Here is a 14575-nt window from a genome sequence, read left to right as displayed (position 1 = left end):
CCTTTGAAAACGATGTGACCAATTGCCTGTCTTGTCCATGTTCAGTCTGAATATGTATTCAATTTCTGGTAATCTGCTTGTACATGGACATTAAATCCTAATCATCCTTTTTTCCTTCTAAATTGTATAAACATATTGTTTGGAGGACACGTTAGTCTTCATGTATTTGATCGGTGAAAGCAGAAAAGGCATGAACTAATGAAAAAAGATGGCAAGCACTCTCAGCTGCTTGTGACACTGGGTACAGATATACAATTGGAATGCGCATTGTTTCCCTCCCTGACAGACCCTTATCTTTTTACCCACACCCCTCAATCCTACGGAACATATTTTGTACTGTCACAATGCTTCTCACTCAGTGCGGGTCCTCCACATTTTAAGTGAAAGTACAGTGCTTCAGAGCCTTTTCATAGAAGAATATCAGCACATAGAAATTGTGTTTTTTAAAATGTTATGTATTTTTTTGTCCTTTTAGCAGTCCATCATTAATCTTTTTAATTTAAAATGAAAAAAGTCCTCATGTTGCTTTTTCCCTCATCTTTGGTAGATTTTTAAGAATGCTCTTGGCCAAAGAGTGTAGTATTGTACTGCTGCCAGCCCACCCACTGTCCATATGAGGCAAGCAGGGGGTCATAGGGAAAAAAACAACTTTGCCTAAGAAACAGCTGAAATTGTTAAAATTGAACAAATCTCCAGGCCCCAATGGAATCCCTGTCAGATTCTATATTGAATTTGCAGCTAAGTTAGTCCCTCTTCTAATTATAATTTATCTTAGATCCCTTGAGCAAAAAACCCATGCCCACTTCTTGGGAAAAGGCACAGGTCACACCTGTCTTCAAGAAGAGTAGTAGAAGTGATCTTCAAAACTACCATTCAAAATCCTCGTCATCGATTTGTTGTAGTATCTTACAACATATTCTGAGCTCTAACATAATGAGGAATCTTGAACAGAACAACCTCCTCAATGCCAACCGGCATGGATTTTGAAAACATCAATCATGTGAAACCCAACTCGAACTTTTCTCACGTGATATACTGAAAGCTTTGGATGAAGGCAACCAGGTAGATGCAGTGTTTCTCTATTTTCAAAGCATTTGACTCAGTACTGCATGTATGCTCGTTGTCAAAAGTACAATCATATGGAGTATCAAGCAAAATTTGTGACTGAATTAAGGGCTTTTTGGTAGGGAGGACACAGCGTCTTATCTTGGATGGAGAGTCATCATCAGATGTAGAAGTAACTTTGGCTGTGCCCCAGAGATGTGTGTTGGGACCCTTGCTGTCATGTTGTATATTAATGACCTTGCAGATAATCTTAATAGTAAACTCAGGCGTTTTGCAGATGATACAGTTATTTATAATGAAGTACCATCTGAGAGAAGCTGCATAAATATTCAGTCAGATCTTGATAAGATATCAACGTGGTGCAGAGATTGACAACTTGCTCTAAATGTTCAGAAATCAAAAATTTTGCACTTCACAAAACGAAAAAAATGTAGTACCCTATGACTATAATATCAGTGAGTCACTGTTGGAATTGGTCAACTGATATAACTACCTGGGTGCAACACTTTGTAAGGATGTGGAATGGGGTGCTCACATCACTTCTGTTGTGGGTAGAGCAGGTGCTAGTTTTTGGTTTTTTGGTAGAATACTGGGGGAATGCAATCAGTCTACAAAAGAGAATGCTTGCAAATCACTCTTGTGGCCCATCCTAGAATATTACTCAAGCATTTGGGTGAGTCATACCAGATAGGACTAACAGTGGGTATTGAACTTATACAGAGAAGGACAGCATGAATGGTCACAGTTTGTTTAATCTGTGGGAGAGTGTCACAGAGATACTGAAGGAACTGAACTGGCAGACTCTTGAAGACAGACATAAACTATCCCAAGAAAGTTTATTAACAAAGTTTCAAGACCCGGCTTTAAATGATTACTCTAGGGATATACTACAACCCCCTATGTATCGCTCAGTAGGGATTGCGAGGATAAGATTAAAATAATTACTGCATGCACGGAGGCATTCAGACAATAATTCTTCCCATGCTCAATATGTGAATGGAAGAGAAAGAAACACTAATAACTGGTACTATGGGACGTACCATCTGCCATGCACATCACGGTATTTTGCAGAGTATAATTGTAAATGTAGTTGCAGATTTCCCATCATGATGTAGCGACAGTGATAAACTGCACCATTCAGTTTTCTAGCACAATATGTCTATCTTCTCAACCCAAAACAAATGACACACAGAAACAATATTTCCCCATTATTGTTCTTATCTTCTGTTCAGTATTAAATGGCAGATTACTTAAATCTAGTGTAATGAACTTCTTTTCCCTCAAAGTATAACACAAACTGTGTTTTTCTTTTCTTTTCTGTTGTGCCATCTCCAGGTGCTTGGTGCAGTGGTTGTGTTTGACAGCTGTGTTTTCTGTTTTACGTCAGACAATTATGAAATTGCAGTCGGACCTGCTTCTTGCAACTGATGCCTGACGTTTCTGGAATCCATTCACTAATTCAATGTAATTATGAAAATGCCAAACCACTAGCAGCTGACAGAAGAAAATGAATTATCACCATTCCACTGAATTTTTCTTTCTTAGTCACAAAGACCCTAAATTACATTCACTCCAGGGGTTGTCTCTCTACTACATGGGTGTGTATATGGCTGGTGTGAGGCTCAGAGCTATTGTAGTATTTTTATCATTTCCCATGTTGCAGTTCTCTGCTCCCCTCTTTTAAATATCTATCAGATTCTTCTGAACCCTGTGTTAAGTCTTCATGTCAACCTGTTCCTTAAGTTCTGAACTGGACCGCACCCTTTGCTTTCTTCTATCACAATTCCGGTAAATTAAAATCTAATCCCCATTTTTGGGTTTGAACCACCTTTTCTCTTTTTTCAAAATTTTGATGGTAGTGCAGGTCATTTAGGAAAGGACACTTCAGATGGCACCAAATGCATAGCATATCATGACCACCACCACATCCCCCATACGTGGACAACTACTCCTGCCAAGCAGCCCAAGCAGTAATGAATCCAATGTGATGGGGGTCGTCGTATGTCCTCTCGACCATAGCTCACTGACAATCCATGACCCGTACAGTTGGTGCCCAAGCTGTTAAACCCGCCCCATCCCTTCTTACATAAGGGAAAGAGTAGGTAGATGCCTATCCTTTTATGCCACCAGGACTCTGAGGAACGACTATCAAACTAGGTGGACATGCTGAGTGATGGCCATGGTGTTAGCCCTTGACCAGTGTAGGTGGCATTATGGTGGACACCTTAATATTTAGCATAAATATTTAGTTATGTTACCACGATAGCCCCCAAATGTTGAAAGGATTGACCTCATTTGCAAATATATCATCACACCAACAGCTTGTACCCCCCTGTCAGCTTGAAACTATGTACAGCAACTCCTGGCCAAAATTGTACATCCATCTGCATATTTTAAAGCATTAACCAATGTATAGCCCCAACCTGTAGGCAGTTATTACATGTAACAGATGTAATCTTAAGACCCCCCTGCTTTGTAGAGTTTGCTCTCATACAATCACTCTTTCCACCTTCTCCCTGCGTCTCACTTTCTCTTTCTCTTCCTCTCCCTCTGCCTCCAGCCTAACTGTGAATCCCAACTAAAATTGTTATTTGTGTATAATTTTACCACTGTAGCCAACATACTTATTGTACTGGAAGTTTATAACGTGCCACCTGGTTGTATAAACGAGTATGAAGTTTAAGCTACATTAACTTGTCAAAATAGAATTTATATATCACCAGAAATATTTATTCCATCACATGCATTCGACGCCTCAAAACAAACATCTCCAAAATCCTTAAAAAATTTATTCTGTAATAATGTTGTTACTATGTATATTATTTGTACTTTGTGATAATGTTTTCTCTTCTGCTATATGATATCTGCACCATATAGTTTCCAAATGCCATATTTTTTTTTATAAAATATGACAGTATACATATGATGTGTTACAACAGTGAAAAAAACCTGTGACCTCTGTACGTATTCTATTTTACTTATTTTATTTTTACTGTTAGATAAACATGTAGTTTATTGTCAAAAGTAACCCAAAACCATGTTCTGAAATAGTGTTTTGTTTCTCCACTAGACAGTGCCACAAGTTACTACACACACACACACACACACACACACACACACACACAAAGACATACAAATGTCATACTAACAAATGTAAATCCATCTGATGATGGAGGTTTAAACCTTTGAAATGCATCGTGGAGAGAAATAAACAGTGACTGGTAATAGTAAACTTGTTGTTTCATTCAATGTCAATAACAGTCACAGTAAAGCCTAACCTAAAATGTTCTTATTTAAAGTAGAGGAAATGCTGGACGAATATGATCTGCACATTGTCTACACCTATACTCTGCAAGCCACTGTGAAGTGCATGGGAGAGGGTATATCCCATTCCATTTATGTATGGAGCATGGGAAGAATTATTGTTTAATGTCTCTGTGTGTGCTGTAATTAATCTAATCTTGCTATCACGATCCCTGTGTGAGTGATACAAAGGGAGTGGTAGTACATTCCTAGAGTCAGTTCTTGAAACTTTGTAAGTAGGCTTCCTTGGGATAGTTTATGTTTATCCTCCAAAGTCTGTAGTTCAGTTTCTTCACCATTATGTTTATCCTCCAAAGTCTGCAGTTCAGTTTCTTCAGCATTTGTGTGACACTTTCCCATGGATCAAACAAACTTGTGACTACTTGTGCTCCCATTTTACTTTACATGTGACTAAGCCTGCATGATTGTTTCATTTCATGTCCCCACTATGTGTTACACCCAGGTATTTATTTGAGTTGTCTAATTCCAGCTGTGACTCATTGATATTACAATCGTAGGATTCTACACCGAAGCACCAAAGAAACTGGTATAGGCATGCATATTCAGTTACAGAGATATGAAAACAGGCAGGATACAGTGTTGCGGTTGGCAATGCCTATATGAAAAACAAGTGTCTGGTGCAGTTATTTGATCAGTTACTGCTGCTACAGTGGCAGGTTATCAAGATTTAAGTGAGTTTAAACTTGGTGTTATAGTCGGTACATGAGTGATGGGACACAGCATCTCTGAGGTAGCAATGAAGTGGGGTTCTCTCGTATGACCATTTCACGGGTCTACCGTGAATATTGGGAATCCTGTAAAACATCTAATCTCCGACATCGCTGCGGCCAGAAAAAGATCCTGCAAGAACGGAACCAACGATGACTGAAGAGAATTGTTCAATGTGACAGAAGTACAACCTTTCCGCAAATTGCTGCAGATTTCAATGCTGGGCCATCAACAAGCGTCAGTGTGTGAACCATTCAATGGAACATCATCGATTTGGACTTTTGGAGCCAAAGGCCCACTCGTGTACCGTTCATGACTGTACAGCACAAAGCTTTACGTCTTGCCTGGGCCCATCAACACCGACATTGGACTGTTGATCTGTTGATTACTAGAAACATGTTGCCTGGTCGGATGAGTCTTGTTTCAAATTGTATCGAGTGGATGGACGTGTACGAGTATGGAGACAACCTCATGAATTCATGGATCCTGAATGTCAGCAGGGGACTGTTTAAGGCTCTGTAATGGCGACGGCTTATGAAGTTGGAGTGATATGGGACCCCTGATATGTCTAGATACAATCCTGACAGGTGACACTTATATAACCATCCTGTCTGATCACCTGCATCAGTTAATGTCCATCATGCATTCTGAAGGACTTGGGCATTCCAGCAAGACAGTGTGGCACCCCACACGTCCATATTTGCTATAGAGTGGCTCAAGCAACACTCTTCTGAGTTTAAACACTTCCGCTGGCCACCAAACTCCCCAGACATGATTATTATTGAGCCAAACTGGGATGCCGTGCAATGTGCTATTCAGAAGAGATCTCCACCACCTCGTACTCTTACAGATATATGGACTGCCCTGCAGGATACATGGTGTCAATTGCCTCCAGCACTATTTCAGGTAGTTGAGTCCTTACCACATTGTGTTGTGGCACTTCTGCAAGCTCACAGAGACCCTACACAATATTAGGCAGGTGTACCAGTTTATTTGGCTCTTCGGTGTATGTTTCTTTTTTGTTTTGTGGAGTACACAATTTTGCATTTCTGAACATTTAAAGCAAATTGCCAATCTTTGCACCACATTGGAATCTTATCAAGATCTGACTGAATATTTGTGCACCTTCTTTCAGATAGTACTTTATTATAGAAGACTGCACCATCTACAAAAATTCTAAGGTTACTATTAATATCATCTGCAAGGTCACTAATATAAACATGAACAGTAAGAGTCCCAACACACTTTCCTAGTGTGCACCCAAAGTTGCATCTACATCTGTCAATGACTGTCCATCCAAGATAACATGCTGCGTGCTCCCTACCAAAAAATCCTCAGCCGAGTGACATTTTCTGCTTGCTACCTCATTTGATCATAGTTTTGACAACAAGTCTGGATGTGCTGTGGAGTCAAATGCTTTTCAGAACTCAAGAAATGGTGCCTCTACCTGACTGCCTTGATCCAAAGCTTTCAGTATATCATGTCAGAAAAGCTGGGTCCGCATGATCGATATTTTTGAAATTCATGCTGGTTGACATGGAGGAGGTCATTCTGTTCGAAATACCTCATTATGTTTGAGCTCAGAATATGCTATAAGATTCTACAACAAACTGATGTCAAGGATATTGGGTGGTAGTTTTGTGGATCATTTCCTCTATCTTCGATAAGGCTAGAAGCTGAAGCAGTGAATTAAAATTTGTGCCACGGCTGGCACTTGAACCCAGTTCTCCTGCCCACTAGGCAAATGGGTTAACCCCTACTTCACTGAAGCAGTAGGGCTACCAAAGCTACATGGACTACCCTAGTCCAATTTTGGGTTAAATCCTGCGTGTACCTCCATCATCAATAAGGATAGAAGCTGAAGCAATGAATTAAAATCTGTGCTGCAGACAGGATTCGAACATGGGTCTTCTGCTTACTAGGCAGATGTGCTAACCACTACACCACCATAGCATTGTGACAATATTTCCCCATTATATACAAGGCTGAGGTGCTATTCCAGTGCTGGAGAGCCTCAGCAATACTGATGACTTAAGAAGAGGAAAATGGGCTGAAGGTGTGAACTGAAGTTTGTGTTAGGGAGAACATTGGTCTAGGGTAGCCTATGGTAGCCATAATGCTGTGATAATGTAGTGGTTAGCACATCTGCCTAGTAAGCGGGAGACTCATGTTCAACTCCCAGCCATGGCACAAATTTTAATCTATTGCTTCAGTTTCTATCCTTATCAAAGATAAAGTTTAGACTCATATGTCTCCAGGAAAATGTAATTCCATCAGCTCAGCTTCTACTATCCTTCTTGTAAATGGATGTGAACTGTGCTTTCTTCCTAATGCTGAGCACTCCCCCCCCCCCCCCCCCCTACCCACCAACGATCTCCCGTAGATTGTAGTTAAAAGGGGGGCTAACTCAGCTGCAAATTCACTATAGAATCTGATAGGGATGCCATCGACCCTGGAGCTTTGTTCAGTTTTAACGATTTCAACCGTTTCTTAACATCACTGACACTAACACTTATTACACTCATCTTTTCAGTGGAATGAGGATTAAATTGAGACAATTCTTGGTTTTTCCATTGCAAAGGAACATTTTAAGATGGAGTTAAGCACTTCAGCTTTCGCTTTACTACCCTTAATTTCAGTTCCCACCTCATTTGTGAGTGACTGACAGTAATCTAGATCCCACTAACAGCCCTTACATACAGCCAGAATTTCTTTGGGTTTTGTAAAAGATCATTTGACAAGATTCTGTTACAGTTAACATTCAAAGCTTCATGCATTGCTCACTTGGTAGCTAAATGCATTTCATTCAGTGTCTTTCTTTCTATAGCCCAGTGCTTTGTTTTACCTATTGTGCGGTAGTCTTTGTTTCTTTAGAAGTTTCTTTGCTGTGACTGAATCCCATGGAGGGGTCCCTCATATTATGAATTGTTCACCTGGATACATATCTGTCTAGTGCATGATCAGTTATTCTTTTAAACTTGAGCCATAGTTCCTCTACATGTTCCTGTCCTGTGCTAAAAGTTTGAAGTTCCTCGTTGAGCTATGAGTCTACTGATAGTTTGCTGAAGGTATGTATATCTTTCTACATGTTTTAATTATCCTGTGTATTTGGTAAGGATTGTTGCCATAATCGTGCCATGCTCACTGATACCAGTCTTCATGTGGACATCCTCAAAGAGGTCAGGTATATTTGTTGTCATTAGATCTAATATATTTCCATCGTGAGTGGGGCTCCAATCTATCTGTTCTCGGTAGTTTTCAGAGAAGACATTTAGTAATGTTTTGCAGTATGTATTGTCACACCCATGACCAACAAAACTGTAATTTTCTCAATTGATTGTTTGATTAAAGTCTCCACCAATGATTACAGCATGACAGGGGAACTTACACACGAATGAACTGAAGTTCTCTCTAAAGTTTTTGGTTAGGTCAGGAGGTGTGTATGATGGGCAACAAAAGGATCCACTTACCATTTTATGCCCACTCCTGATACTGAGTCCTGCCCAAACAGACTCGCATGCAACTTCAGCTTCTATCTTGGAGGATTTGAGTTTCTTGTCTGTTGTGACAGATAAGCCACTTGCATTTCCCATTAACCTATACTTCCAATGTACACGTAAATTTTCTACAAAAATTAGCTGGGTATTTGCTTGTAGTTAGTTAAGCTGCCTCGAGACATACTCACTTTCTAACTGTTATATTTGTCTTACCGCATTAAAACTTTAACAAAGATTATATCTTTTAATGAGTAGATTATGAAAGTGATTTAAATCGTTAAGTTTGTTCAACTGTGCAAAATACTGAAAATAAAAGTTTTGCTGCCTCTGGAAGACGTTAGCTTAGGAGACTGCAATATGACCTTGACCCATGAACCAGGATAGATGTTCAGATTACCAGCTATTCATTGTAATCTAATTAAACTATAGATATGTTGCTTGCAGGTCAGCAGCACATTCTGTTTTAGACCTACTACACCCTGTACACCACAACTGAGGCATCATGGAGGTGTTTGCATGAACATTATTGGTAATCTCCTTGTTGAAAGAGATATTCCACCTTTAAAGATACACCAACAACAACTCTTAATTAGTTATATGGTTAAGATATATTATAGACTAGAAAATCCCTGTTTCATGACATTTTTCCAAAACCCCAATATTCATCTCATTATGAATGACTTGAAAATGAGAAGAACAGCAGTTCTTTGGCATGGTTAGTGGGTTGTTTCACAACATTATAAATGCTGTTGACCACAGGCTTATTACACCTTGGTCTAGGAACTTGGTTCTGCTGTTCGTGCATATAGACAGTCCACCTCTCGAGTAATTGTTAACATGATACTAGCATCTAACTCTCAAGGAGTAAAAAGTTTTTGTGACTTCCAAGTGATGCTGAGAAAATTATTGGCACTACATGATCTCCCTTTTTTATTTAAAATTCTTCTATTTGCTGGAATTCTCATATACAAGTTTATATATTTAATTTACTCAGAGTTTTAATAGACAAGAAGAATTACAAGCAGATAGAACAGCTGGCTAGTGCTTACTTCCAAGAAGTGAAATTTGTAGCACTACTGATATATACATTTAAAAGTGTTAACAACAATATGTAACTTTTGGAAATTATAATACCTTCCTCAGGAAGGAAGGAGGGATAGGTTGTGGCAGGTAGGAAAAGAAGGAAAGATCACTTGGAGCATCAGTTGAGAAAGACTCACCTATAGTGAGGATGCAGTACTATACAAAAACATGTAATGAAGTCATCAACATATAGTGCAGTGTGTTGTCATAAAAGACAATCAGAAGATTTTAATATAGTATCACTTCAGAATCTGAAGCTTTTCGCCATTTAAAAAGATACCTCATTATTGGCACTGGCATCTCCTGACTTTCCACCATCAAGCCTCCATAATTATTATAAAAACTGTTGTACCACATGTATATTTCTCATGTTGAAAACTTGTAGCATGTTAGTAGGCTTGGCTAGGACACTAAACTTGATGAGATTGTTCAGTCAGGACAATGGAATAGAATGGGACTTTGCTCATAGATGCACTATCTTTCTGAATCATTTTATGCAAACGTTTGTACGGTTCCTTTTCCTTGGAAAATACAGGATGGAATAATTACAATATTATGAGAAGGGTAAATCAGTGCTCACCATATAGAGGAGATGTTGAGTCACAGACAGGCACAACAAAAAGACTGTAATACATATGAGCTTTCAGCCAAAAGGCTTTCTTCTAAAGCAGAAAATACACACACACCATCACACAAGCACAACTCTCACACACATGACGAATGTCTCTGCTCATTGCCAATGTATAGCAGTCTTTTTGTTGTGCCTGTCTGTGACTCAACATCTCCTCTACATGGTGAATAGCAATACAGCCGTTACATAATATTACCAGTAAGTCAAACAGGAAATGATTATTTTATATATTTCTCACTTTGATTTTATTTTTAAAGTGAATTATTGCTGTTGTTATATTTGTTCCTGCCTTATAATTATTTACCATATTTAATTTCATTTACTTATGTCTTGCTGTTAACTTTTTCCATGATTTACATTGCTTCTACCACATATTATCCATTTACCTTTACAGTGGTTTACAGATAAGCTAAATTTACATTTATTCTTTTTCTTTTCAACAGACTGGAAATCGCAAAGAAGCGGAAAAGTTGGTGAAGAACATCATAAAACTGGTTGTGAAGTTAGGAGTGCTCTACAGAAATGGGCAGTTCAGCAATGAAGAGCTGCATCATGCAGAACGCTTCAAACAGCGGTTTCATTCAACTGCCATGGCTGTTGTTTCGTTTTATGAGGTATGTATATATCTGAAAATATACAGTGAGAGCAGAACCTGTGTTCTGATGGATACTTTGTATTTGTATGATTATCACATAACATCGAAGATGAGAAGGAGAAGAATGTATGAAAAATGTGACTAACCTTATAAGAGATAGATTTTGGAAAAAGTGTTAAGGATGCTGTTCACAGTGATTCATTAATGTTAATTCATTCAGTAATTGTTTTTTGTAGATCTTGCCATGAAAAAGAACATGCAGGGACATGCTATGAGTCAAATCATGCACATACAAACAGAAGTAACTATTAAAAACTGCATTAATAATGTAGTCTAATTAAGTCGGGTGATGCTGAGGGAATTAGATTAGGAAATGAGGCACTTAAAGTAGTAAAGGAGTTTTGCTGTTTGGGGAGCAAAATAACTGATGATGGTCGAAGTAGAGAGGATATAAAATGTAGGCTGGCAATGGCAAGGAAAGCGTTTCTGAAGAAGAGAAATTTGTTAACATCCAGTATTGATTTAAGTGTCAGGAAGTCATTTCTGAAAGTATTCGTATGGAGTGTAGCCATGTATGGAAGTGAAACATGGACGATAAATAGTTTGGATAAGAAGAGAATAGAAGCTTTCGAAATGTGGTGCTACAGAAGAATGCTGAAGATTAGATGGGTAGATCACACAACTAATGAGGAGGTATTGAATAGAATCGGGGAGAAGAGAAATTTGTGGCACAACTTGACTAGAAGAAGGGATCGGTTGGTAGGGCATGTTCTGAGGTATCAAGGGATCACCAATTTAGTATTGGAGGGCAGCGTGGAGGGTAAAAATCGTAGAGGGAGACCAAGAGATGAATACACTAAGCAGATTCAGAAGGATGTAGGTTGCAGTAGGTACTGGGAGATGAAAAAGCTTGCACAGGATAGAGTAGCATGGAGAGCTGCATCAAACCAGTCTCAGGACTGAAGACCACAACAACAACAACAATAATTTACTTTTGTTAAAACTGCTATAAACTATTTGTCCTTATTCAGCCTGCATTTTACAAAATATTGTAAACCCCCCTCCCCCCCACACACACCTCCCCCCCCCCCCCCACACACACACACAGAGGGAGGGAGGGAGAGAGAGAGAGAGAGAGAGAGAGAGAGCGAGAGAGAGAGAGATCCTCGGAATTCCAAACAGGGGTGGCAGCTGCACGGGCTAGGAATAAGATATACGGGTACCAGAGCCGGTGAGGTGCAGTGCACAGTGAGGGTGATGTGGAGACAGGAAAGGGAAATTGGTGGGTGGAGGTTATGGGGACAGTTTGATCAGCAGAAACTGAGGCCAGGAGGGTAATGGAAGCGAAAGATGTTGTGCAAGGATCACTCCCATTTGTGTAGCTCACATAAGCTGGTGCTGGAAGGAAGGATCCAGTTGCCACGGGTTCTGAAGCAACCACTGAACTTGAGTGTGTTGTGCTCAGCTGCTTGTTGTGCCACTGGGTGGTAACTTTATTTTCAGCCATAGTTTGGCAGTGGCCACTCATTCTGGTGGGCAGCTGGTTATCACACCAACATAAACAGCTGTTCAGCAATTGCACCAGAGTTGGTATGTGTCATACATGCTTCATAGGTGGCCCTGCCTGTTATGAGACAGGATAAGCCTGTGACAGGACTGGAGTAGGAGGAAGTGCTTAGTGGATGGATTGAGCAGATCTTCACTTGGGTCTTCCACAGAGTTGTGATACCTGTGGCAAGTGTGTGGGAGCTGGAATGTCATAGCCATCACATGCCTATATTTATACTGCCTAGTGGCTCCCTTCCATCCTACATCTCACATCATCTGTCCTGCAGTTTACGTTTATATTGTCTCTCCTTTATTGCCCATCCTCATCTGTTCCTACCTTTTTCTTCTCACGTCTCCGGCCCTGACCACCGTGGTCATGTGTGACTTGTGAGACCTTGTGGCACCAGTCAGGGTCATTTCAACAGTGTTGCGTGCTATTCTATGAACCACCCATCAACCAGGTCACAGCTACAACACTATTCTAGTAACAAACCACAAAATTTCATCTCCACTTGACCCAGCCCTTTTCACACATTGCTTCCGTCAGAATTTTATGTCTTTCCTTTTTGGTTTCCACACTGACTATAACTTACATGCAATAAACCACATACAAAAGGATGGAAGAAATTGTGGTGAGGGCAGTGACACGAGTTAAGTTACAGGACTATTTTATTGCCCTCGGCACAATTTCTTCCACCCTTTTCATTTCCTAAACTCATGCTTTGTTATCCAGTTCCCTTTACAACTATTTAAAGCTTTCAGTTGTCTATTTCCCCATGTCATTTCATATTTTCCTAGCACCATCCCAGCCTAAACGGACCCTGCTTCATCTATCTGCATCAGTTCAGAAAAGTGCCCCTTTTCCTAGCTGAAGCCCAGTGCCACAACATGTTCCTTAAACGCAGCCTAAGCCATAGAATCCCCCTGTCCCAAATACCTAACCATAAAAATCCTTTTTCAGGAACTGAGCCTTCCTTTCACAGTGATCTTATCTTTTCAAATTCTACCAGTCCCTATTCCTCACAAACCTGGTACTGCAAAAGCCCAACTCCATGGCACAGGCAATCCAGAACCATCTCTGCTCCCTCTGAAAAATACTGTTACTGTGCAATCCTGACTACATGCATCTTTTTTCCATGTTTGAAATCCTTGCCCTGCAACACCTGGAAGATCATCCCAGACAACAACTCAATTAATCTTCCAACATATGGACATTCTACCCTCAACTTACCTATCCTACCCATAGTGAAACCCCTCACCAATCCCTCATAGCACCCAGATCTTGCCTAGCTGACATTTTAAATTTGCCACATCCTCCAAAACTCTCTCCCTTGAAATTCAGAACCCAAACGGACCCAAAATACTGTTATTAACTTTCCACAAAAAAACTCAACCCCCCTCCCCCAAGTATTAATCCTATCCAAAGGTGTCACCTTCAGCCCTGCACCCAAGGTTAACCATGTGGAAACATCTCTTCTACAGCAAAAATTCTCTCCCATACAGGCTAGCCAACCATGGGTGGTGTATCTGCAGTGACAAGAGTTCTCTTGCCTAGTATGCTGAAAGTCTCACTAGGGGACTCTACAGACAGGCACTACCCCCTCCCCCCCAAACCTAGTCTGCAAACAATTTTCTCATGCCACATCATCACACTCCCCTAATCCTCCCACCTCCCCCAAGAATCAGCTACAAAGAACTGTCCCCCTCATCACCCTCACCTAGAAAACTGAACAATATCGTATGACAGGAATTTTTGACTATGTATCATCACGCTTGGAATTAAGGGAGTTTCTACCCAAGATCTTTCCCACTCTTCCTAAAGTGGTATTCCATTGCCCTCCCATCCTACGTCCTCCCGTGTTTTCTTTCCATTGCATTTATCAGCTCGCTTAAGTAAAATCATGAACATGAACATTTCTGCGTATGGCTGTTAACTGATTTCATTTGGTTGCAATGGGAAGTTTGCCCAATTGTCATTTACATGTACATCTATATGGCCTGTAGCAAGGAGTACGTCGTGTACCATTACCATTACCATTTCTGGCTCACCTTCTTTACTATCCCATATCGTCTTTGCAGATGTCATTTAAAAACAATGATGTTTTGTTGAAATTATAACCAATC

The 14575-nt window shown here is 40.1% G+C and overlaps 1 protein-coding gene and 1 non-coding gene across 2 annotated transcripts in view; one reads left to right on the top strand and one right to left on the bottom strand.

The window, feature by feature from the left end:
* LOC124805249 (tumor necrosis factor alpha-induced protein 8-like protein) overlaps positions 1–14575 on the top strand; it is a 233886-nt gene that overhangs the window by 211363 nt on the left and 7948 nt on the right. Inside the window, exon 3 of the mRNA XM_047265761.1 lies at positions 10752–10922. Coding sequence (XP_047121717.1) covers positions 10752–10922 — 171 coding nt within the window. The remainder of the gene's footprint in view (positions 1–10751; positions 10923–14575) is intronic.
* On the bottom strand, positions 6979–7050 carry Trnat-agu. The gene has a single exon. It is a non-coding gene; the product is annotated as a tRNA-Thr (tRNA).

This window comes from Schistocerca piceifrons, chromosome 7, assembly GCF_021461385.2.
Source record: "Schistocerca piceifrons isolate TAMUIC-IGC-003096 chromosome 7, iqSchPice1.1, whole genome shotgun sequence".
Taxonomy (NCBI): domain Eukaryota; kingdom Metazoa; phylum Arthropoda; class Insecta; order Orthoptera; family Acrididae; genus Schistocerca; species Schistocerca piceifrons.
The sequence above is the reverse complement of the archived record's forward strand: the minus strand, read 5'-3'. Positions and strand labels throughout refer to the sequence as shown.